This window comes from Ictalurus furcatus, chromosome 20 (genome assembly GCF_023375685.1).
Source record: "Ictalurus furcatus strain D&B chromosome 20, Billie_1.0, whole genome shotgun sequence".
In the NCBI taxonomy this organism is placed as follows: Eukaryota; Metazoa; Chordata; class Actinopteri; order Siluriformes; family Ictaluridae; genus Ictalurus; species Ictalurus furcatus.
The window spans coordinates 3,964,710-3,989,044 of NC_071274.1; the positions used below are offsets into that span (position 1 = coordinate 3,964,710).

The 24,335-nt window shown below is 40.9% G+C and overlaps 2 protein-coding genes across 3 annotated transcripts in view; one reads left to right on the forward strand and one right to left on the reverse strand.

Moving 5' to 3' along the window:
• The window catches only part of LOC128624079 (collagen alpha-1(XXVI) chain), a 37,813-nt gene extending 24,578 nt beyond the window's left edge, over positions 1 to 13,235 (forward strand). The window contains exons 8-14 of one of the 2 annotated variants that reach the window (XM_053651369.1): positions 5,775 to 5,813; positions 6,566 to 6,618; positions 7,438 to 7,500; positions 9,610 to 9,645; positions 9,744 to 9,797; positions 10,023 to 10,107; positions 10,538 to 13,235. In XM_053651369.1, coding sequence (XP_053507344.1) covers positions 5,775 to 5,813; positions 6,566 to 6,618; positions 7,438 to 7,500; positions 9,610 to 9,645; positions 9,744 to 9,797; positions 10,023 to 10,107; positions 10,538 to 10,680 — 473 coding nt within the window. In that variant the 3' untranslated portion in view covers positions 10,681 to 13,235. The remainder of the gene's footprint in view (positions 1 to 5,774; positions 5,814 to 6,565; positions 6,619 to 7,437; positions 7,501 to 9,609; positions 9,646 to 9,743; positions 9,798 to 10,022; positions 10,108 to 10,537) is intronic. The other variant, XM_053651370.1, reaches the window with a different exon arrangement.
• Positions 13,236 to 14,132: 897 nt separating this feature from the next.
• LOC128624080 (myosin regulatory light chain 2B, cardiac muscle isoform) lies at positions 14,133 to 22,831 on the reverse strand. Its single transcript, XM_053651372.1, has 7 exons — positions 22,744 to 22,831; positions 20,593 to 20,679; positions 20,263 to 20,338; positions 18,744 to 18,848; positions 18,581 to 18,659; positions 17,039 to 17,087; positions 14,133 to 14,404 (listed from the first exon to the last, which is right to left on the reverse strand). Exons 1-7 carry the CDS (start codon positions 22,744 to 22,746, stop codon positions 14,300 to 14,302), a joined length of 504 nt encoding a protein of 167 aa, XP_053507347.1. The 5' UTR covers positions 22,747 to 22,831; the 3' UTR covers positions 14,133 to 14,299.
• Positions 22,832 to 24,335: the final 1,504 nt, after the last annotated feature.

The following is a 24,335-nucleotide window of genomic DNA, read 5'->3' on the forward strand; positions in this document are numbered from 1 at the left end:
AACACTCAGGACAGGTTTCTCCCATCATATACAGAATCATAAATGCACACCCAGTTTCTTACAGATGTTCTCATGGATCGTTTCAGATCATTTACCTTGTGTGATATGATTGCCAAGAGTAACCGCATTGTTTTGAGCTACATGTGCTTCATGACTCTGAACCATGGTCCGCGATTAGAATTTCCATATTTAACAGCATACCTTTCTGCAATGTTAAATCTTTAGAGCAATCTTCTCTCCATCACACTGAGAACAGATTTTCCGGCATGCTTTAAGGAAATCGTGCCTTCTGACAGATGTAACAGTGGAGGTCGGAATGATTTCATGATTTCCTTGATAAGATATTACAGATAGAGTCTTTCAAACACTAAAGGTGTTTCCAATTACGATCTCAACCTGAACTTGTGGTTTATTGACTACATGTTGTTTTTATTACCAATAGTAGGCTCCATTGACGTCATTTATCTTTGCGAAATTATGAAAAGCAATGAGACCAGGTGTTATTATTCCACTCATCTGTTTCCTACATTTAACTGTAATTTCCTTACATCACCCGCTATTATTCTGACCTTACTGAGCGACTTCTACAGCATTTGTTTCCTTTGTTTTTTACTTGGAAAAGCACTGGCCACATCGACCCCTGAGTAACTTGGTAATTATTTGCTTCGTAATTAGTAGTGTATACAGACGGCGTCCAGACTGCTCTCACGTCCTGAGGCCCAATTTTCATAGAATGCAAAGGATAGAATTTTCCATGAAATTTTCCATGCTTCTCTAATTACTGTGCAGTTTAATCCAGTGAATTTAATTCAAACTAGGCTTGGAAAACCAAGCATGGAGCTTGGAAGCTGAAACAAATATTTAAGTGTGAATTTAGTATAGAAAACCAGAACTCTGAGTACAAATATCAAAAAATTCAAATTTTAAAAGTAGACACTTACAGAGAGGTCAAAAAATTAAACTTTTTATGTTCTACTCAAATATTGAGTTTTCTTCAGTGATTTTATACCCTTGGTGCTTAGCATATGCCCAGTGTAACTATTTAGGTAACATTCTAGCTAGTTAAGTAATGCTAGTTATGCTAGCATTACTTACAGTTGAGGTTATAAGTTTAAACATGCCTTGCTGAATCTGCAAAATGTTAATCATTTTTTTTTTTAAAAAGAGCGATCATAAAAATTGCATTATGTTTTTTTATTTAGTCCTGCCCTGAATAAGCTATTTCAGATGTTTACGTATAGTCTACAAGACACAATAATAACCGAATTTACACAAATGAACTGGTTCAAAAGTTTACACACGCTTGATTCTTAATACCGTGTGGTGTTACCTGGATGATGAACGACTGTTTTTATGTTTCGTGATAGTTGTTCATGAGTCCCTTGTTTGTCCTGAGCAGTTAAACTGCCCACTGTTCTTCAGAAAAATCCTCCAGGTCCTGCACATTCTTTACTTTTCAGCATCTTGTGGATATCTGACCCCTTTCCAACAGCAACTATATGATTTTGACAGCTGAGGGATTCAAACACACTATTACAAAAGGTGCAAACATTAAGAGCCGGGGGGGGTGTAAACTTTTGAACAGGATGTAAATTGTTATTATTTTGTCTTCTGGGAGACATGTAAATACCTTATGTAGCTTCTGAAGGGCAGTACTAAATGAAAAAAAAAAAGATAATAACACTGATCATCCTGTTCAAAAGTTTACACCCCCCTGGATGGATATCTTCCAATCTATGATTTTCTTAAATGCTAAGTTTGACCACTCTGAAAGCGTCTACTTTTGACTAGGAATCCCAGATGCATCATCTTTGGCCTAATTTACATAAAGTCCGTATTTTTGAGGTTAGAATTTTTGAGATTTTTTATTTAACGTTCAGATTTTGTTTTACGTCTCAAAACGATAACGCGTCAATTTGAATGATATCTTTCGAAAGACAAATCTTACATCTAGCAAGTTTGAAACAAAGAAAAAACATGTAACAAAAAATTTTATGTTACAGAAAAATGTTTCTATGTTAGTGAGGAAAGCAACATATTACATAATCGACCACTTTCAGAAAAGAAAAGAAAAACATAATCAAGTCTGCTGGGTTTTGCTGCAAAAAAGAAGTCAAAGTCTCCAAAAGAACCATGGCAGATTCTTCAAGATGCTCTGAAAAACTTACCAGCTAATTTCCTTATAAAATTGTACAAATTGTACCTGAGACTACTGATGTACTTTTAAAAAGTAAAGGGTTGTCAAACCAAATACTGATTTTGTTTAGTTTATTACAGTTTGCTTCTCTTTATAGTATTTTTTAAATGTAGAAACATTTCATTTAATTATTTCTGAAGGCATATTTACTTTACAGCATTTCTTTGCATGTGCTTAAGAGATGCACAGCACCATGTGTATTTCAAATATACAGAATTCTTATCCAAATCTTTGTCAGCTTCCAACCATTATAGATTTAAAATAGCTCAGATGAAGTTCTGTCCCAGTCATGTCGTGATTGGGAGGTCAGATCCCAAAGCAATAAAGTTTTGTTGTGACTTCGGATCCAATATCTGCCATAGAGCCGTAGTTTGGATCTTGACCAATGTCCCTAACCCTCATCTGAACCTGAGCTCTGACCGTTCTTCTTCTTCCTTCTCGAATAGGTCCAAAAAAGTAATGTGTAAAAATAAAGCGAATAAAATAAATTCCTTCAGCACTTTCTTGAGGAGCCAACAGGGGACAGCAGAGTCCTTCTCTTACTCCGGCTGAGCTGAGCTGTTTTTGATTAGCCCTCTGGCTTGAGCGCAAATCAGCTCTAATTTGTAAGCTGTCAGCGCAGCCGTCTGCTTTTGGAAGCTCAGTGCCAAAGAGCAGTGGCGTGTAAAAAGGCGAGGGCGAGACGTTCTGCCCCCCTCAAAAACTGCCCCCCTTCAAGACCGTCGGAGCTCCAGAAATTGGTTCCAGAGGGACGCTGCCAAGCCGGCCAACCTCCTTGAGTAGCTTTGCATGTTTTCGAAGCTGGAGGAAGAGGGTTGTGGCGGCTGAGTTCCCCTGAGGCTCGAGGCAAGACTCGGTGCTGAGACTCAGACATTCGACAAGAAGAGCAGAAACCTCCTGCTGAGTCTCTGGAGGCATGGGAAGGGGGTGTGAATGCGACTGGATGTGGGCTTTCTTGCCTCTTTCACACATAGTGCAATGCATGCCATCAACGGTCTGGGGACTCATTATATTGTATGTATAAATAGATGATGACTACATGGTTCAACACTAGACACCAAGCAATCAACCACAAGATGCCAAACTGAAAACACAGAATCTTCTGGTGTTGTGTGGAACAGTCATACTCTAGCTCACCTTTAGTCGAGTTTTTCTCACCTGTCTCTCACCTGTTTCTTATTACACAGCGCTGTTGAATTCTCCATTCTGACTGATCACGAGGTGTTGATTAACAGCAGTTCTAACATTAGATAAAACTAACTGATTAAGCTTTCCGCCATGGGAAAGTCTTCAAGGACAGCGCTTTGCGGTTTCTTGGTAACCTGACAACCATCCATCCATCCATTTTCCATACCGCTTATCCTACACAGGGTCACGGGGGAGCCTGGAGCCTATCCCAGTGACCTCGGGGCACAAGGCGGGGGACACCCTGGATGGGGTGGCAACCCATTACCGGGCACAAACGAACCTGACAACCTCTGTCTTTTTCTCTTATTAACTTCACAACAAAGAAAATAATGAGACCGGTGGGGGAACTTTTCACACCGTTAAACATAACTATGGATGAATAAAACGTATGCTGTGTTATACTTTAATAAATAAAAACAGTTACCACTGGTGAATTGGTGTGGTATAAGGGGAATAAAACACTCAACATGCTGTTATAGTTTTACTTCAGCATCTTTCAGTTAGAAATGTAAGTGTCACAAATTCTCTCTCAGTTACCAAGTACGATGTGCACTGCATTCATGTTTTGTTTTGATTTTAGCCTTGTCTCCGCCCCTGTGCTGTCATTGGTGCATGTCCTGATTGTACTCACCTGTATCCTGTTGTGTCTTTTTGCTGCCTTCAAGTCCCATTGGAAATAACATAGTTACGAGGTGAACACACATGAACACCACCACAATGTCATAATTTCCACCCAGGAACTCGTATTTACAGCAGTCGGTGCGATTTAAGTCACAAATATGGACGTTAACATTAACAGTTCAGTTTTCTTTCATTCAGGCAAAATAAACTTCTTGTCTTTGATAATACAAAAAAAAAAAAATCAAAACAAAAGACATTTTCTCACGCCATCCCTTTATTTTTCATCCTAAACCGCTTGAACACACACCTGACCATAATTACTCTTACACACGAACTTTCGAGGAGGACCTGAAGGCAGCATTTGTCTCGTTGCGAACTTAACATGCATTTGCCTCATTAAATCCAAGCCATGTTTTCCTGTGTCCCGTGTCCCGTCTTCTGTGTTTAGACCTGTCCCTATGTTTCTGTTTATGATCACGGATTATCCTTGTTTGGGGTTATTTTTGCTCGTTTTCCAACTAAGAACTTTGATGATAATCCCTGAATTATATCTAATGACGTCTGAGTATATGCACAGGCATCCTGCTTTCACTCACCACACATTACAGTAGGACTGTGTTCTCTTCAAACTCTTCTGTTTATAGCATGTGATGTGTATTTAGAATCATTTTCATTTACATTGGACATGCTGGGGAAAATAGCTGAATTTAAAGTACCCTGATTAGGACTGGATTTTTCAGAAAGGACGTTACATCCAACCACCAACCTTCTAGCTTGGATGTGTTCCAAGCCCTAGCTGTAGTGCAGTTCATTTTGTTAATAATCACAGCCAGACTGTACAAATCAAGAATACTCGTCAGCGCTTGGCTGTATGAATGCTTTACATGTAGCCTACACATTTCACCTCCACTGTGTAACATCATTCATCTCCCCTTCTTACTTGCTCGAGTGACTGTGACTCGCTGACAGCCGTGTTGAGCTTGTTGGCCCGATTGCACCCAGACCCAGAACGTACGGAGACAGCGTGTGTATATGTCCCTTTTCCGTGTCCCTACGAGACCGGAGCAAATGGAATTCCAGCACTAAAAGGACATGACTTTGTCTCTCGTGTGTTTTGGAATGGATTTGGCAGGTCATTGGATCTCAATCGATGACTGGGTACAGTAATGACTGCCGCTGACTGTAACTGGGACAAACGCACACACATATACACACACATGTGTGTCTTATTATCCTTGTGAGGACCTTCCATTGGCGTAATTCTTAATGCTACACCTTAATCCAACCCTAACCTTAACCTAAGTAATGAAAAGGAACCATTTAGACATTTTTGGGTTTTTTTTTTTTTTTAGTTTGTTAGATTGTTTGTGTCATAAAGCAGTTATCCTCATAAGGACCAGCAAATGTCCCCTCAGATATGACTGTCCTTCCCTACCAAGATATAAATACATGCCCACACACACATACACAATCACTCATACACTATGCCTGTATGGAATTGTTGAGTTAGAGCTCTAAATCTCTCTAAAAGAGACAACAGGTTTCTCATTCTGTCCTTTTCTCGCTCATAATTTTTGTCTTTTGTCATGTTATTGGAGCAAAAGTTAACAAAACACCCACCTACAATATAAAAGAATCTAAAAGGGAAATTGTTTGAATTTCTCTGAGCATTACAGGTGAAGCGCGTCGTGAAATGAGTCTCAGTGAGGTTCACACACGGTATTAATGCTTATGTATTAATGCTCATTGTCTTTGTGTTGCTTGTAAGCAGGTCGTATAGGACCACCAGGCCCACCCGGACCTTCGGGTACGTCATAATACACTCTCACACACACGCTCGCACATTTTTATAGTGCAGTGTTTTCTCTTTTACAGGTTTACATAGAGGAAAAGACCCTGAAACACAAAAATATCATTGTGATGTGATGTATTGAGTGTTAATTTTGTTGTTTGTTGCTGTATTTTTCTTATTCCTATGAGACATTAGTGGTTGTGTAATGCTCTGTGGTCATAGCGGGACACTATTAGCTCCTAAAATCAAAAAAGAACATTCTTTTCTGACACGCCATTTTTCAGCAACGTTCAACGGCGCATGAGAAATTAATATTAACCAAGAAGTAGTGGTGCAAAGGTTGGACTCCAGAGAGTTCCAGAATGCAGTGAAGCTACTCTGTATGAGGCAGTTGTGCTTGGTTGTGGCAGAGCCAGAATAAAGCGCCGCTGCATCGCTGTCTTTGGGTAGGAGAAAAAGCCCACTGCACTGCAGCGTTAGCAGTAGTAGTCAAACAGCATTGTGGGTAATGAAGTGAAATGAAAATTGATCAATATATCAGTGAAAGTGATTTAAAAGGGAAAAAAAGTCAATTCAGAATTGTATCTTGGACACCACTGAAGGTTAATTATTAAAGATTAATATGCAAGTTGTTCAGTGTGGATTTTTCCTTTAAGTACTAAATAACAAATCTAAAAAATGTCATATTTTAAAGTGAATGATCAGATTCTAGTATTATAATATCCAAAAGTAACGTCGTTAACTTTTTTTATCCTGCCTTTGTCAAGGCCCCCCAGGTCCTGCTGGAGCTCCTGGCATTCCAGGTTTACCTGGACAAGATGTAAGTAGATAAGTTTAAAAAAAAAAAAAAAACAACCTACCTCAGATTTCTTTACTTTTTTTGAGGAAAAAAAAAAGTTTTTGTCCATCTTGAAGCAGCGTGAATAACGAGCACCTTAAGTACATGTTAGTACATGTATTAATTTGTTAGTTAATGTATTAATTAACACGTAGGGGTAAACTAAATCAAACACGCTCTGTAAGAAAGAATATGAATGAAATGTGTATAACTGAAAACTTTTTATATAATTTGCCATATGCAGCTGCGTACTCAAACATCGTAGAATGGGGCTGGATTACTTTTATAATTTACACTGATATCCTTCTTATCGAACGTAGAAAGATGCTCTAATAATAAACACGAAAAATTTCATTCTCCATCCATTTCTCTTCAGATCATACTACAGTATTAGTTCGTGCTCTGGGTGGCGAGGGCTCGGGGCGCTGCTCATTTGCCCACAAGGGTGAAATTTGATTTAGTTTCCCCTAGATGTTAATTAATACATTAACTAACTAACATGTACGAACATGTACTTAAGGTGATCGTTATTCACGCATGAATTTATAAGGCTCATGTCGTAGTTAAGCTTAGCTCTTCATGAGTTCATGATTAGTACATGCCTTAACTCATCCTTAGTTCATATTTAAGTAAGTAATAATTCAGGTGTTAGTGCATGATTATTCATGTACTGTTATTGTCAAGTCTTGCCCATTTATTTTTTTTTTAAATAGTTCACAAAATAGCTCAAAAAGATGGGTAATAAGGCACCAAAACACACCTTAAAACCAGAGCGTGTGTGTGTGTGTGTGTGTGTTTTAGGCACTGAGGGGTCTCCCTGGAAAAGCTGGAGAACCAGGTCTTAAAGGAGACCGAGGGGAAAGGGTGAGGTTTGATGCCACTATATATTCATGAATCCTGAATCATCATGGTTGCTCATGTCATGTCATGTTCCTCTTAAACACAGTTGCGGCTCGTCCATAGGGACGTAAAATCCTCATTCATTCCTCAACTTTAAATTGCATTGAATTAATATTACTGATTGTGTGCGTCCAGGATTTTAAAAAAATGTCACTAACTGACAGCCGATATTCCACTGATTTGATCGCCTTTCGTGAGCAGTGCGCACTCTGCCCCATTTAGCTCCATAGAATTTTTATTGCACCTAGTGGTCAAACATGGGAACTGCAACAAGCCCTCATTGGGGCAGGAATCACGCTGCCCCGTGTTCACTCTATGAATGTTTTCAGTGGAGCAGGAGAAACAGATAGGACAGTTAATGACACGGTTGGCAGGGTAGCCAAATTGGGCTAGTTTAAAAATACTCTGCGGTCACCAAGATCTTTTTGTTTTGTGTCAAATAATCAGAATTAAAGCTAACACATTACCACAAACAAGGCAAAGTGTAGGTGCATGCTGTGTGTCTATGATGTATATTACATTACATGTCTATTGTCCGCATGAAAAGGCTGAGAAAACGAAGAAAAGTGTTTCTTCCTTTTCCAATGCCCAATTTTAGGGGGTAATTTCAGGTGTTCGGGTGAGATTCTGGACAGTTTGCTGAAATCTGGCAACTCCGGTTAATGATATTAGATTTTCTGTGTGTGCGTCGCTGGTAATTGGAAACGCAGTTGAACGAAGGTGCGTCTACAACCTTCTCAGTAGACTGTACGCTGGCTGATTGTATGTTGTCGAGTCTCAGCTGCATAATATGGAGTTCCAATAACAAGAAAGTCACTAGATAGATAGTAGCCTATAGCATTAACTCTGATAGCCTCATAACTTTTTTTTTGTTTGTTTGACACTGTTATGATTAATGCCGTCCTGATCGCCGAAATATACAGTCATGAGCCGCTTCTGCTTAAACCTATCCATTCATTTCAACAAACACAAGTCTGAAGAGACGTGTTTAAAGCGTACAGTTTATCCTGGATTAATGATGCGGTTGTCTAAAAACAACACTCTGTAGCTCTGTGTGAATAAAGATCTGATCTGATATCCTTCCAGCAGCTCTTTCCAGCTCATAATTCTTATATTTATATTCAAGCTATATGTCTAGCTCATAATTCTTATGTTTTGAGGGGATCAAACAGCGCTTTATTTACACACACTCCCTGTAATGCATGTGGAGATGGAGGAGGCTACGGGTAAAACTAGCATACAAGTGTAAATCTCTGGACCGGACTGCTTGAGGAGAGAACTGAAAATGAAACGGGACGCCTCCGTCAGCGTGTGATCTGTAGAGGAGGCGAGAGAGGGAGTGAGAGAATGTGCATTCAGGACTGTCAAGATTCATTGAATCACATCAACGCCAAAAATTCAGAGTCTTATTTTCCTACAGCACATCCCAAAGGGTTTTATTTATATTATGTTGTCAATTCGCCAAAGCTAAAGTTTTGTTTTATTTGTTGAAGAAAGACGCATATGTTTTATCTGCTTAATGTTACATTTAATGCTGTGGAACGTCCACGTAACAAGCTAGCCCTTGTTATCGCGGCAGCTATTAACCAACGATCCGTCAGTTAAGTTAACTGACATCATCACAACGTGCATTCAGCCAAATCAATCTTCGGTTCACGTGCGTCGAACATGACTACAGCTAAAAGGTCTCATTTCGCTTACCAACAAACATCGCTAAGAAAGGCCGTGCAAAACAATTCCGTGTAATAGCGATTCCACTAATTCAAGAATTTTTCCGCCAAACAAAGGCACAAAAAACTCTGCAAGTTGCATCGCAAATTCTGAAAAACAGCCGCGGCCAAACGAAGTACTTTTGACTGCAACGATCACAAAAAAAAAAATTCTGCGAAATCGGAGAGCACGGACTGATAATATAGAGTGCCGACACTGGAGACTCCTTCCAAAAATGCTAATTAAACACGCCATAGAAAACTTATTTATATTTATTCACCGTTAGATACATGATCCTTATAGTTCTAAACTGTATATTATGTGCATTAACTTGCAATAATTTGTAAGAATTTGTTTATCCAGGGACCTCCAGGATTTATCGGGGAGCAAGGCCTGGCTGTAAGTGTCTCTTACACCCAAAAATCTTAATCACATGCTTTAGGCTTCTAAGAATCTGATCTTTGAGCCATGACTTTTATTCGATTGTCCCCTTACAGGGCCTAATGGGAGCCAAGGGGCAGAAAGGCGAGCCAGGAGAGTACCTACCTGACGTGAGATGCTTTAACACTGATATCCCACTGATCTGAACCTAAAACAATGGTAGAAATGAATGATTGGCGGTTAGCATTGTTAGCATAGCTGCTCCATGCTAGCTTTCCTCCAATCCCGTTATCTCGAGGTTTCATTCATTCAGAGTATTAAAGACAGATTTTCAATGCCTCAAAGTGTGCCACGTTCGATTGAATTTGAGACAACCTGTGCTGATGTGATTGCAGGGTGAAGGAGTTCAGCAGCTGAGAGAAGCTCTGAAGATCCTGGCTGAGCGAGTGCTCATTCTGGAGCACATGATTGGCATCCACGGTAATGGGAACGTTTTACTTATTCATGGTCCTCTAGACATTTATCAAGTGTCCATCAGTTTGGTCTCTTAATGGGTCTGAGATTCTTATAGAACGAGGGTTGTTTTTTTTTTTCTTTTCAATGGACTCAGTGTTGCCTCGTGCGAGAATGATTAGTGAGAGCTGCCTTCTGTTCCATTATACACTCTTTTCGACTTTCCTTCACAGGAAGTGTGTATCATCTAGTATAAACTCAGAGCACATTCTTTTTCGAATACAGCTTAAGTACAGTGTAAATTAAACAAACCACTTTGAATAGTTGTATTTAATAATGTTAAAGAAGAAGAGAAATGCTGGACTTCACACTTCCAGGTCCAGAGTTGGACACTGCTGTTTAAGTGTGTGTGTGTGTGTATGTTTGTGTGTGTGTGTGTGTGTTTGCCTGCCTTTAGAGAACCCAGCAGAAGCCGGCTCTGGACTAGACGGCCTGTCAGATGCTCTCGGTCTACCAGCAGTGAAGATCAAACGGGCAGAATCAGTGCGGCTTCGCTCTTCTTCTCTCCACTCCGGCCAGCAAAAGAGGCGGAGTGTTTGACACATACACTAGTGATTTTGTGGATCTGTCATTCATTGCTGTTGATACGTAATTAATCAAGTGAAAGCCTGAGCAAACAGCACTATTAAGAACTCTTCATCATCATTCATAAGGAAATTGTTTTTGCTGTACAGTTTTCACAAGGAAACGTATGAATCCTATTTTTATTTTTTTTTTCTCTTTTAATAAGACATGAGAGTGTTTTTTATGTGTGTACGTGTGTATACTTTGTAAGTTCTGATGTGTCTAGTATATAGACTACGCTGCAACCTGTCATCTCGCTGTCTCTGCACGCCGCTCGTTCTTACTCATACCCAGTAAACACACACTTGTAGACAGGCCCTCACTACACCTGGTGATGTCTCGTCGGCGTCCTTCGGGCTTGTTCTCAGTTCGTGAGCTCGTTAAGGCTGTAGTGAGTCGGGGAAGGAACAGATGAGGCTCCTGCCTGCTAGGCAGCTCCAAATAAAACATTGTTAAATGAGAAACATCTGGATCAGGCTTGAAAAAACAAAACAAACCAAAAAAAAACAAAAAAAAACAACCCCAGCCACCTATTGTTTTGGTTCTACAGTTCTGAAAACAGCTTGTTTGGATTTGGTAGGATGTTTACTGTCAGCTAAATTGCAACCGTGGCTTTGATTCCCCGTGGTCTTGGCTTTCTCTGTGCTTCTTTTCTGTTTTCTACAGTATTATTGGTCTCACCCTACTGTGCGAGTGAGTGTAACAAACATATCAGTTGGACTGCAGCTTTCCTTCTCTGCCATCGCAGACCTTCTTTTCTCGCGAGTATGTTTACTGAGAGTACAGCTGGCTCTGTAGAAGGGAAATTAATAGGGTACTTACTCTAAGATAACGAAACATGTCTCTGTGACTCGGTGCTCTGCTGTAATGGGATCGCCCTATTTATAAGCCAATTGTTTTCAAAAGCCACTTTCCCAGATAACATTTGTCTCACTCATTTACGCTCCATTAACATTGAGAACAATTACAGTGTATATTGACTTCCGAGCATTAGGACCCCATTTCCAATCATTTATTTTATGACTTTAGCTTAGATGTTGTGTATTTGAATTATTGGTTTACTTTGACTGTAGCCTGTAGGATTTTACCATAAGTTGACCTCTTTCTTAAATCAGCAGCTGAGTAGCGGTGGTACACTGCTGGTTCAGTATAATAAATAAAAAATTATAATAATTAACCAGATTGATCTCGTACAATAATTAACAGCAGTGTTAATAATATTTAACAAAAAAGTATGACATGACTTATTTTGACTTTGTACTGTACTGGAGACTTGGTGTCATGGCTGTTATTATGATATATTCTGCCTTGTATTCAGCCAATATTTACTATTTTTGCACTCTGATGTCAGGTTGATATGGCAATGACACAGCAAGTAAAAACTGAACTGAAGGTTGTTTGTTGGGGTTCCATTGTAAATTGGTGCACACAAAAATTGTAATGTCATTTAATAAAAGATTGAAGATGTATTCATAAGTACATTTTTTTTTTATTTGAGTTTATGTTGTTATCTTGTTGTTGATATATATTGCATATAATTTTTTTTTACACAAATTTCTTACAGTCCCTAACCGCATAACACCTACCAATCTGAGAGGCAAAAGCAAACATATCCTTCTTCCGAGATGCAATATATAGTTATATGGTAGCTGAATAAGTTATGCTCTCGACTGTGAAATTGTTGGGATTCAAGCTCATGATCTCCAAATGAGAGCGGGAGCATTTACACAGCTGTGCCAGGGTTGGAGGTTAAATTCCCGCCTCCACCGTTGTGCACGGAGTTTGCATGTTTTCTCCATGCTTCGGGGGTTTTCTGTGGGTACTCTGGTTTCCTCCTCCAGTCCAGTAGGCTGATTGGCATCTCTAAATTGTCCATAGTGTGTGATTGTGGCCCGCGATGAGTTGGCACCCCGTCCAGGGTGTCCCCCACCTTGTACCTCGAGTCCCCTGAGATAGGCTCCAGGTTTCCTGTGGCCCTGTTTGGATTAGTAGTACAGAAAATGGATGGATAGATATCTAACTAGAAGTGTGGATCAGGTGCCTGAGCCCGGGACAAGAACCTACATTTTTGACCAACACAATTTGATCAAATAGGCCTATACAAAATGTCATCATATTCCCAGCCCCTACTGTCCATCCATTATGGCATGAATGGCAAGAATTCTGCTGGGAAAGGATTTTTCTCAATATTCCAGATTTGTTGTGCAGATATGTTGGATCATGTGGAGTGCACCGTCAATTGTACATCTGTTCAGTCATGCTGTGAACACCCCTGTTTAACATAATCCCAAAGATGCCAGAAGCCACTGAAGCAAAGAAAACTTTCTTCAAGCCATTCTGAGATGATACATGCTCTGACACATGGTACATTCTGAACGTGTCCAACTGAGTTGGGATAAACTGTAACCATAAAGGCATGAACCTTAACAACAGTGATGTTCAGATGCGCCATGCCATCCATGCCGTCTTCAGGGGTTATCAGAAGCCTTCATGCGTTCAAAGGACAACATCCCCCACACCATCAAATAGAAGGCTCAATGCTGGGACTCATGTTGTTTGGGCCAAATTCTGATCTTACCATCATAATGAAAAACGAACTGGGGTTTGAAACAAAGCAATGTTTCCCTGGTCCACAACTGTCCTGCTTCTTCCTGGCATATGATATGGTCTTCAGCTGTTGTAGCCTCTGAGATGGCATTCTGTCAGGGGATAAGGCATTGGGTTACTGACTGGAAGGTCATGAGTTCATGAATTCCCAGCACCACCAAGCTGCCACAATTAAGGGTCCTTGAGCAAGACCCTTAACCTTCAACTTTCCAGGTGTATCCTGTCTCAGTTGTAAATTTCTTTGGATAAATGTATCAGCCAAATGAGGTAAATGTTGGATTCACATGTCATCTGCCTTATGGTGGCACGTTTATTTCCTTCCATGATATTTGACACTGTCTTATGACCCCTCTGCCCAACAAGTATTTTTTGGTCCAAAGTGGTAAGAGATCAGTGGTGTATTTCTTTGCTTGTTGCACCATGCACACAATCCACCTACTGTCATGTTTGTTGGAGGAAACTGGAGAACCCATGGGACACGGTGAGAAATTAGGAAATTCTGCACAGACAGTAACCCAAGCTCAAGATTAAACCAGTTCCCCTGGTGCTGAGAGACAGCAACGCTGCCAGCTGTGCCACCTTGTAATGTTACATTTTGTCTGAAATTCATTTTCTCTTTTATATGTTGTCTTTTATAATCCTCTTTAAAGTACATAAGTATATGTTTTAAAGGAATATTTCTCCCTAGACTAGAAATGAATGTAAGCTAGCAGTTTAACCTCAGCCTAATTGCCCCAATACTAAGTGGACCCCTTTAAAAAAAAATTATAAACAAACTTAATGAATGTCAGAATGAATTGTTCCACAAAATGGAGGCTGTATACATTCCAAAAAGTCTTTATCCATTAGTTACAACAGAGTTACACCACACATTGTTCTGGTCTTCAAAGCTCAAGGCTCATATTCAGCCACACAGGTACTGACAATGAGTAATGACAACGACATTGATGAATGTGATTACAAATAAAAGTTTAGTCCCCCGGTCTCCTCACTCCTGCTCTTTCTCCTCTCCATGTGTGATCACATAGCAGAGATTCTTGTAGTCGAGATTACCAGAAACGTCCAGAGGGAACATCTGCAGCATCTGAGCCATCTGCGAGAGGAGTGAATGAAGCAAATAATGATGTCTGAAATGTTTCAGCAGCACAATAAAGGAAGTGGTGGACATCTTATCTCTTGGTTACAGTTCTTAACTTGCTAGCCTAATCAGTGTCCATGACTGTTCTCAATACCCTTGTTCTTCCATATTTAACTACAACAGTGTGTAGTCAGTGTGTATCCCTGTCTCGCTCGGTCAGTGTGCATCCCTGTCTCGCTCGGTCAGTGTGTATCCGTGTCTCGCTCGGTCAGTGTGCATCCCTGTCTCACTCGGTCACTGTATATCCCTGTATCGCTCGGTCACTGTGTCTCCCTTTCTCACTTGGTCAGTGTGTATCCTTGTCTCACTCAGTCACTGTGTCTTCCTGTCTCACTCGGTCACTGTGTCTCCCTGTCTCGCTTGGTCAGTGTGTATCCCTGCCTCGCTCGGTCACTGTGTATCCCTGTCTCGCTCGGTCACTGTGTCTCCCTTTCTCATGCGGTCACTGCGTATCCCTGTCTCACTCGGTCACTGTATATTCCTGTCTCACTCGGTCACTCTGTATCCCTGTCTCACTCGGTCGGTGTGTATCCCTGTCTCACTCAGTCAGTGTGTATCCCTGTCTCACTCGGTCACTGTGTAACCCTGTCTCAATCGGTCACTCTGTATCCCTGTCTCACTTGGTCAGTGTGTATCCCTGTCTCACTCGGTCACTGTGTATCCCTGTCTCACTCGGTCACTCTGTATCCCTGTCTCACTTGGTCAGTGTGTATCCCTGTCTCACTCGGTCACTGTGTATCCCTGTCTCACTCGGTCACTCTGTATCCCTGTCTCACTCGGTCACTCTGTATCCCTGTCTCACGCGGTCACTGTGTATCCCTGTCTCACTCGGTCAGTGTGTATCCCTGTCTCACTCGGTCAGTGTGTATCCCTGTCTCACTCGGTCACTGTATATCCCTGTCTCCCTCGGTCACTGTGTATCCCTGTCTCACTCGGTCACTGTGTATCCCTGTCTCACTCGGTCAGTGTGTATCCCTGTCTCACTCGGTCACTGTATATCCCTGTCTCCCTCGGTCACTGTGTATCCCTGTCTCACTCGGTCACTGTGTATCCCTGTCTCACTCGGTCAGTGTGTATCCCTGTCTCACTCGGTCAGTGTGTATCCCTGTCTCACTCGGTCACTGTGTATCCCTGTCTCACTCGGTCAGTGTGTATCCCTGTCTCACTCGGTCAGTGTGTATCCCTGTCTCACTCGGTCACTGTGTATCCCTGTCTCACTCGGTCACTGTGTATCCCTGTCTCACTCGGTCAGTGTGTATCCCTGTCTCACTCGGTCACTGTGTATCCCTGTCTCACTCAGTCAGTGTGTATCCCTGTCTCACTCGGTCAGTGTGTATCCCTGTCTCACTCGGTCACTGTGTATCCCTGTCTCTCTCGGTCAGTGTGTATCCCTGTCTCACTCGGTCAGTGTGTATCCCTGTCTCACTCGGTCACTGTATATCCTTGTCTCACTCAGTCACTGTATATTCCTGTCTCACTCGGTCACTGTGTCTCCCTGGCTGTCTCCCCCTCCACTCACTCTCTGTCCTTTACTGCCTCCTTTAGTGTGCCTGCATGTGGCTATGTGTGTTTTTCCTGCTCCCGTCAGCTGAAACCGATGTTGATGTCAATATAAACCCAGCGGGATCTGCCCATGGGGAACGAGTGGCACAGTGTTTGATCATGAGCTTGAGCACATGTCTCCTGTGTGTAACCACATGGTTGATCAAGAGCGCTGCCCACAAGCCCCTCCGGACCCCAACCCCCACCCCCCACTTCCCGAGCGTACATTACCCTGCCAACGCAGCATGGCCGCTCATCTGCTGGACACATGGGAGCCAAAGTATGCCTATGCAATTTTTCTTCGTTCATTTTTCCCCCTCCCCCACATTATCGTATGTGGGGTTTTGGGGGGTATTTGACAGGAAGATGGATTATTGTAATCACAGGAGCCATCAGTGAGTCAGAACAGGGTGCCATGGGAAGCCAGCCATCAGATTACTGCACACTGCTGCCATGGGAACAGAGGGCTTGTTTGTTTTTATGTGTGTGTGTGTGTGTGTGTGTTACATAGGCATTTCTTTTCAAGGCTTTGATATATGGTGCATGAAAGCTGCTACGCAAAATGCGTGACTCTTGTGTGCATGAGTGTGTGTGTGAGAGAGAGAGAGAGAGAGAGAGAGAGAGAGAGAGAGAGAGAGGAAATGCACAGATAATACTAGTTTGAAGGCAGATGTTGTGCTTCTATTTGTGCTAGTGTGTGTGTGTGTGTGTGTGTGTGTGTGTTCTATTAAATCCATTGTCAGAAATATTAACCAGCAGTATGGAGGACAAAAGTCTTGTAGTCTTCTTAGTTACTCGTTCAAATAATGATATATGACATAAATCGGGGGAGGGGGAATATTTTTTTAAAATTACTTAATCACCAAGCTTTATTACTGATACTAACTAGCCAATACTAGCTAGGTCTGTCAAGAGTGTTGTTATGGTTACAGTGTGTGCCTCTTCTGAGCAGCTTTTTTTTCCCCATTTCAGCACAGCTCCGGCTAGTGTTTTTCTTCCCTGACAAAAAAAAAAGCACCCTAAGAAATGTACACTAACGTTGCTCACCTCAGTTTCCGTAAATTTGTCTGCTTGAGACATCAAGTAATACTTGATCCTGTTGAACAAGAGAAAAAAACATCAACAGAACATGAATTAGTCACCGTTATTGTACAGCACCTTGCATAAATATTCATCCTCCTTCCACATTTCGTAGTGTTACAACCTGGACTTGAGACTATACAGTATGTCAAACATCTCAAACGCTGAACAAATCCACTATTTAGTCAGAGAAGCAACCAAGAGGCCAAGGGTGATGCTCAAGATGATGCTACCACCACCGTGCTTCACTGTGTAGATGGTGTTTTCAGGCTGCTGAGTAGTTTGGGGTGTTCGATGTTCATCTCATCAGACTAGAGAACCTTTTCCCACATGTTTGCTGAGTCTCCAACATGTCTTTGGACAAACGATATTGATTTTGCCTCTTACTTCACTATTCTTTATTATGGGCTGCTTTGAGTAGATTCGTGACATAAATATTAATCTCAGTGAAACAGAGTAACGCAGGGTAGTAATGCGTTACATTTACTTCACTATGTTTACTTGAGTAACTTTGTGAAAAAAAATTTACTTTTAAGTGTAGGTTTAACTGCCCATACTTATCCTCTTAAGTATTCAAGTTAATTTTTAATGACAGAAATGTACTTTTACTTCGCTACATTCGGTGGCGTTCCTCCCTTACGGGTAAATGTTAACGGACATAAGTAGGTGTAATAATTAGTTTATATTATATTTACTAAGGTCATGAGTCTTGCAAAACTCTGCAGTGGTCTGAATGCATCCGTAACAACCAGACATATTTTTAGCGACTCAGTCCTGGAAGATAATGGCCGAAGAGGGGGACGACGCAAGCGTCCGTGGTAGGATACACACACACACACACACACACACTCTACACACACTTTCTCTTCTGTTCTGTTCCATAGTCTGTTCTTTTGTTCTCTGTCGTCTTGTTTAAATGCATATGCTGACAAGTTTGTGTTGTTAACATGTTGAGAAAATAAAGACAGTCGACTGTTGGGAAAATGTTTGTTTTATGGGGTGTGTGTGTGTGTGAGAGAGAGAGAGAGAGAGAGAGAGAGAGAGAGAGATTTTGTGTTGAAAATGACTGAAAGGTTCTGCGTGTGTTATTGTACCCATGACAGGATTGGGATATGCTGCTTTATCCTGAACCCAGGTTTTTATATGATATAAACAGAACAGACAAGGAAAGGTGTGACTTACAGTTCTCCATGTGGTCTGAGATTCAGGATTTTCCCTTCATTTTAATCCAATCTGAAGTACTTCCTACTTTCATCGTCGTCTCATTGGATACTTTATTACTCTTCCTCAAGTCGTTATTGACATGATTACTATTACTCATACTTGAGTCAATATTTTTAGAAGTAATTTTACTTGTACTCGAGTAAAAGTGTTCATTTCATCTATTTATGGAGACTTTTGGGACAGCGTTTTGACCATGAAAATACCAAGTGTACAAGAACAAACAATACAGTTTGCAACACACAGGTGTTAGACACAGAAATAAAGCCTTAAGAGCTAATCACTCACTCATCTCCCTTCAGGACACCGGTTCCCTCTGGGTCGAAGATCTTGAAAGCGTTCAGAATGTTCTCCTCCGGGTCAGTACCTGAGAAGTCCTTGTTAGTTAGACTAGATCATCTCGGATGAGGTTTATCATCGTGTCATTGATGTAACTGAAGCTGGAGTGTACCTTTGAGCTTCTCGCCAAACATGCAGAGGAACACTGTGAAGTTGATGGGACCTGAGGCTTCCTTTAGCATCTCATCAAGCTCATCACTCCCTACATTCAGACGACCTGGAAACACACACACACACACACACACGTGGAAAAATATTGTGCACAGAAACATACAGTCATACAGAATGCTCATTTCATGTATGTTGTGTTTCTTATGATCGAGAATCTTAGCTCAACATCTTATGAGGCAACTTGAGTATTGGGCTGTTCCATTTCATTCCTGGGGTGCCATTTAGTCCTTGTAACTTTATTTAAGCACTTTACAACAATGAATCGAATGCATTTAATCATTTTAAATGTGGTAACCCATGTTAGTGGTTAGGACGTTTGCCTCACACCTCCAGGGTTGGGGGTTCAAATCTCGCCTCCACCATGTGTGCATGGAGTTTGCATGCTATCTTCATGCTTTGATGGTTTCCTCGGGGTACTCCGGTTTCCTCCCCCAGTCCAAAGACATACAGTGTAGGCTGATGGGCATTTTCAAACTGTCCATAGTGTGTGAATGTGTGTGCGAATTTGCCCTGTGATGGGTTGCTAGGTTGTCCCCCACCTTGTTCCACGAGTTCCCTGGAACCGACTCCAGACTGGAAAGCGGTACGGAGAATGGATGGATGGACAAACTGTAATTAACTATCATCCATGCTAATGGCATTGATTTACTTTATGTTTTTTCAAAATTAATAATTTGCTTTCAATCTATAATATGGGTAACAGAGTTACAGATGATACAACTTCCTGTTTAACATGTGACATATTTCCATCCATCCATTCTGTACCGCTTGTCCTACCGCTTATCCTGCCGGGGGACACCCTGGATGGGGTGCCAACCCACCACAGGGCACAATCGCACACACATTCACACACTACGGACAATTTAGAGATGCCGATCAGCCTACGACGCATGTATTTGGACTGTGAGAGGAAACCGGAGTACCCGGAGGAAACCCCCGTAACACAGGGTTCTGTGCACACAGGGTGGAGGTGGGAATAGAACCCCCAACCAAGGCAAATGTGCTAACCCCTAAGCCACCGTACCCCCTCCAAATATTTCACAGGGTTCAACGTTTTAACATTGTAACAAGAGTGAATGTTTTGGGACTAAAATCTAAAATTTTCCTAACCTATAATCTTCAAGTCATGGAAGAGGACGGTTCAAGCATAACCTGTTTAATGGATTCACACATTAACATGAAAATAATATGATTTTTCGAAGTATTTTAATGATTATATTTCAGGTTAGAGTGTAGTTATAGTGGTTTGGGACAGGCACAAATGCCATTTCATAAATTCTTCAGAGGTTTTATTAACGTTTTACATTATTTATCTAAAGCGAGCCCATATGTTTCAAATATTTAAAATCTCTTTTAACTTCCATAAACGTTTGTAAATGTAATATGAGTGGGACACAAATGGCACCCCAATGCTGGATTCACCCATTGGAATTGTTACTTGAGAAACAGACAGTGTTTACCTACAGCGGCGAAAGTGTCTCTGAGATCATTCTTGTCAATGAATCCGTCTCTGTTCTGGTCCATAATGGTGAATGCCTGCAGGCATTTACAACATGCTAACTCAAGATACATCATCCTCTCTCTATATATCAAAGAAATGTGCTACGACTAATGTCTTAAGAGTCCATCCATCATGTGCACTGTAAATTACTGTGATTATAGCCTATGTCTGGTCTCAGCCAAGGAATCGGCTGTTAAGCTGAAAGCTCCTGTGAGTTATGACTTGTATTGTTTTGAAATATCATATATCATACAGTGCGTGTTGGGATAAATGAGGAAACGGCTCTTGCCTCTTTGAATTCCTGAATCTGAGACTGCTCGAACATGGTGAACACATTGGAGCTGGCTGACTCCTTCTTCTTGGCCTTTTTGGGTGACTGAAGAACATCAGCAGAGATTATTAAAAGCATCACAGTATCCCAAATGAAACATATGATTCGAATTTTCTTATTCACATCCTTGTAAATAAATCATAACACATGTTGATTCTTCATATATATATTACACTTGTATTATGTTCTATGCTATAACCTTAAAGCATCAGGTTAGAAATACCAGGCCTCATTTATTAACCTAAATGCAAACTAGTTTATTCGTAAATCATTCGTAGGACCATTAATTACCAAGTAATTTGGCGTTCAAGACTTACTAACAATGGATATACAGATTACATTGTCATGTGTAACCCTTTCATGTGTAGTGACAGTCAATTTAAGTCTATTTTTTTTATATTTTAGGAAAATATAATATGTAAAGGACCTTCAAATCACTTTAGAACATTATTACTAGATATAACTTCCTACATAAAAAGTTTAAGCATATATATATATATATATATATATATATATATATATATATATATATATTTGCCAGATTAAACTAAAAACTAGTGTTTTTTTGGAAGGGGGATGGGGGATTTATCATTTTATTGCGCCATGCAACAGTGCTAAACTATGTAAATGTTGTATGTACACAAATTATGCTTTCTAACACCATCCATCCATCCATCTTCTATACCACTTATCCTTTTCAGGGGTCACGGGGAACCTGGAGCCTATCCCAGGGAGCATGGGGAGCAGGATGCACCCTGGACAGGGTGCCAGTCCATTGCAGGGCACATTCACATACACACTCACACACCCATTCATACACTACGGACACTTTGGACATGCCAATCAGCCTACCATGCATGTCTTTGGACTGGGGGAGGAAACCGGAGTACCCGGAGGAAACCCCCGCAGCACGGGGAGAACATGCAAACTCCGCACACACAGGGTCACGGTGGGTGAATGTGCTATTCACTAAGCCACCGTGCGCCCTGCTTTCGAACACTTTTTTCTTTACATAGCATTACATATTTTAGAGCTGAATCTAAAAAATGTTAGACATTGGAATATACATAGAATCAAAATTCAAATATTCAAAGAATCGAAATTCAAATATCATGCAGTTTTATGTAAAAAATTAATCATCTAAAGAAACTGGATACGTGTTTAAGTCATTTATGCATGAACGGGTTAAATAGCTTATTTGCTTCGCAAAGGTTGTGAAGGGTTTTTGAAAAATGTCATTTCATATTAAACTTCAAACAAAGCAAGTCAAAACAAACCCATAACAATACTAGTTATACGATTTGGATAAAAGAAATGACGTCATATAAAAGCAGGATGAGAAGTGCGTCTCTATGGTAGCCAAAGCCGCGTTACTGGAAGATTTAGCACTTAGGAGTTTACTTTAGTAAATCTGGCAGGAACTTTAACTTCAGTTTGGCCTATGAACCTATTTACACACAGCTTTACTAGAAGATTGATAAAGGAAGCTCAAGTCTTTAACATAATAAGAGAGAATTTACCATTTACCCACATATCATAAAAATGATAGGGATTTAAACAAATAAGGCAATAGGGTTGGATTTCATTCTATTTAATATGTCTAAAAACGTATAAACGGAAATCCCACCCCAACCTTACCGTAAACATTTGTATTTTTTTAAAGACTAAACTTTTTTTTAGATTTCTCACATTTCATATCTCAGCATGTTTTCATATTCTGTCAAACAAACCTGATCTCACACAAAGTACGTAATATTCAGGACAATTTCATTTGGAATTCATTTGAATGAAGTCATACGAAAGGATGTAACATCTAACCCAAACCATAACCCTTACCCTTAAGCTTAGTGACGTTTCATGACTTTCTTTTTATGGCTTTCCAAGCATGACACCATGTTGTGTCTTAAACATGATTCATAAACAAAATCACAGCATTGATTTATGCTCAGAAATGATCTTAACATCCTGAAATTCATCATCCAACATGCAATTGACCTTGGTACAGTTATTGTCCACAATCCTCTGCATGCATCAGTAACATTAATTACTTTCCTGCTCATCTATCACTATTAAATCATTAATAAAACCAGGACGTGAATGATATCCTACCATTGTGACGGAGGTTGAGATCCTGCAGGTACGAAGTTAAAGTCTGGGGAGATGATAGAATCCCAGCGCAACTGTTTTATATACGAAATGTGCAGTGGCCAGGCATACCTGCTCTAAATTTAGACAATAGAGGCTAGCTTGGAAATATGCAGTAACTAACAACCCTTGCGAGGTATGCAGACCATGTGCAACTCTTTGGCTTCTTTAAAGAGGGAGATGTGAACATGATCGAGTCCTGCTCTGCCATTATCACAGGTGCTACTACAGTTAGATGGCAAGACCTCATAGAGTGGGGTCAGGACAGTTGATATGAACCTCTATTCTCTGTAGTATTCATGTTCTGGTGTAAATAGCAACAGTTTAGCAAGAAAAACCATCAGTCTCAATACAAAGCACCCATCATGGCAAAACAGTAGGTACTAGCTACTATGTAAATGTGGCTAATTGCTAAAGCCTGCACACAGATTTCAAGATAGAGTTAGTGTTTGTTTGGTTTTTCTTGCTTAAGAGCTCAATGACTATAAAAGATCGATGTCACCATTTTAAAAAGCAAAATTAAGCTAGAGATGCTAATTATGTGTGCTGTGTAGTGTATTGAGTTGTGTGTTCACTCAGGAATAAGCACTGTTTGGCCACTCTCGAGATTAACTCTGGATTAGTATTTGGTTGGCCGGTTCCATGTTGACTTTGCAGGTCCTTTCATGGGCACTACATTTCTGGTTGTTGTTGATGCGTGTTCAAAGTGGCCAGAAGTGTTCAGTATGACCTCCACAACCACTGTGACCGTTCTGAGAGAACTTTTCGCAAGGACTGGTGTACAGAACAGCTGGTGAGTGACACTGGTCCCCAGTTTACATCTGAGGAGTTCCAGATTTTCCTAAGCGACAATGGAATCAAGCACGTGACCTCAGTGCCCTTCCACCCAGCTACAAATGGCTTAGCCGTGAGATTTGTGCAACGCTTGAAGAATGCGCTGCGGACCATGACCGACGAAAGGATCGCGCTAAACCCGAAGCTTCACCGTTTCTTATTTGAATATCGAAACGCAACTCATCAACTCACCACAAATCAAACACCTGCCATGTTGTTTCTTGGGAGACCCTTACGTTCCAGGCTGGATTTGCTGAAACCCCATTCGAGGAGAACCGTACACGACAAACAATCACCAGGAGGATGGAAAACGAGAGAGTTGGAAATTGGAAAGAGTGTGCTTGGTAGAGGTTACAGAGGAGATCACAAATGGACACCTGCAAAGGTCAAAGAAAGAATAGGACCACTCTCATAAACAGTTATGATTGCACCAGATACTATCTGGAGACCACACATTGATCAGTTGAGAAGATCAAATGTTCCTCTGGATGGTGTTCCCGTGAGTGCTCCATTCACCACTACTGTCACTGCTACTCGTGGAAGTGGTACAATAACAGCTCAAGATGGCACTGTGCCTTCCAGTGAAGCACCACAAACATCCATTCCAGCTTGTTAAGAGAAGTCTAACCTTACCCGTGTACAGAAACACCAAACTGTCAGAGAGGGGGAAAAAAGAGGAAATTTTTTTTAAAGTTGTTCAAAGTCCTTGTTTGTTTGGGATT

Bases quoted from the DNA above. Each gene is read 5' to 3' on its own strand.
- LOC128624080 (XM_053651372.1), bottom strand. The intron at 18,660-18,743 runs GTACACTCCAGC...AGGACTTCTCAG, and splicing joins GTTTGGCGAGAAGCTCAAAG to GTACTGACCCGGAGGAGAAC. The intron at 17,088-18,580 runs GTGAGTGATTAG...CTTGTTCAACAG, and splicing joins GGTGTCCTGAAGGGAGATGA to GATCAAGTATTACTTGATGT.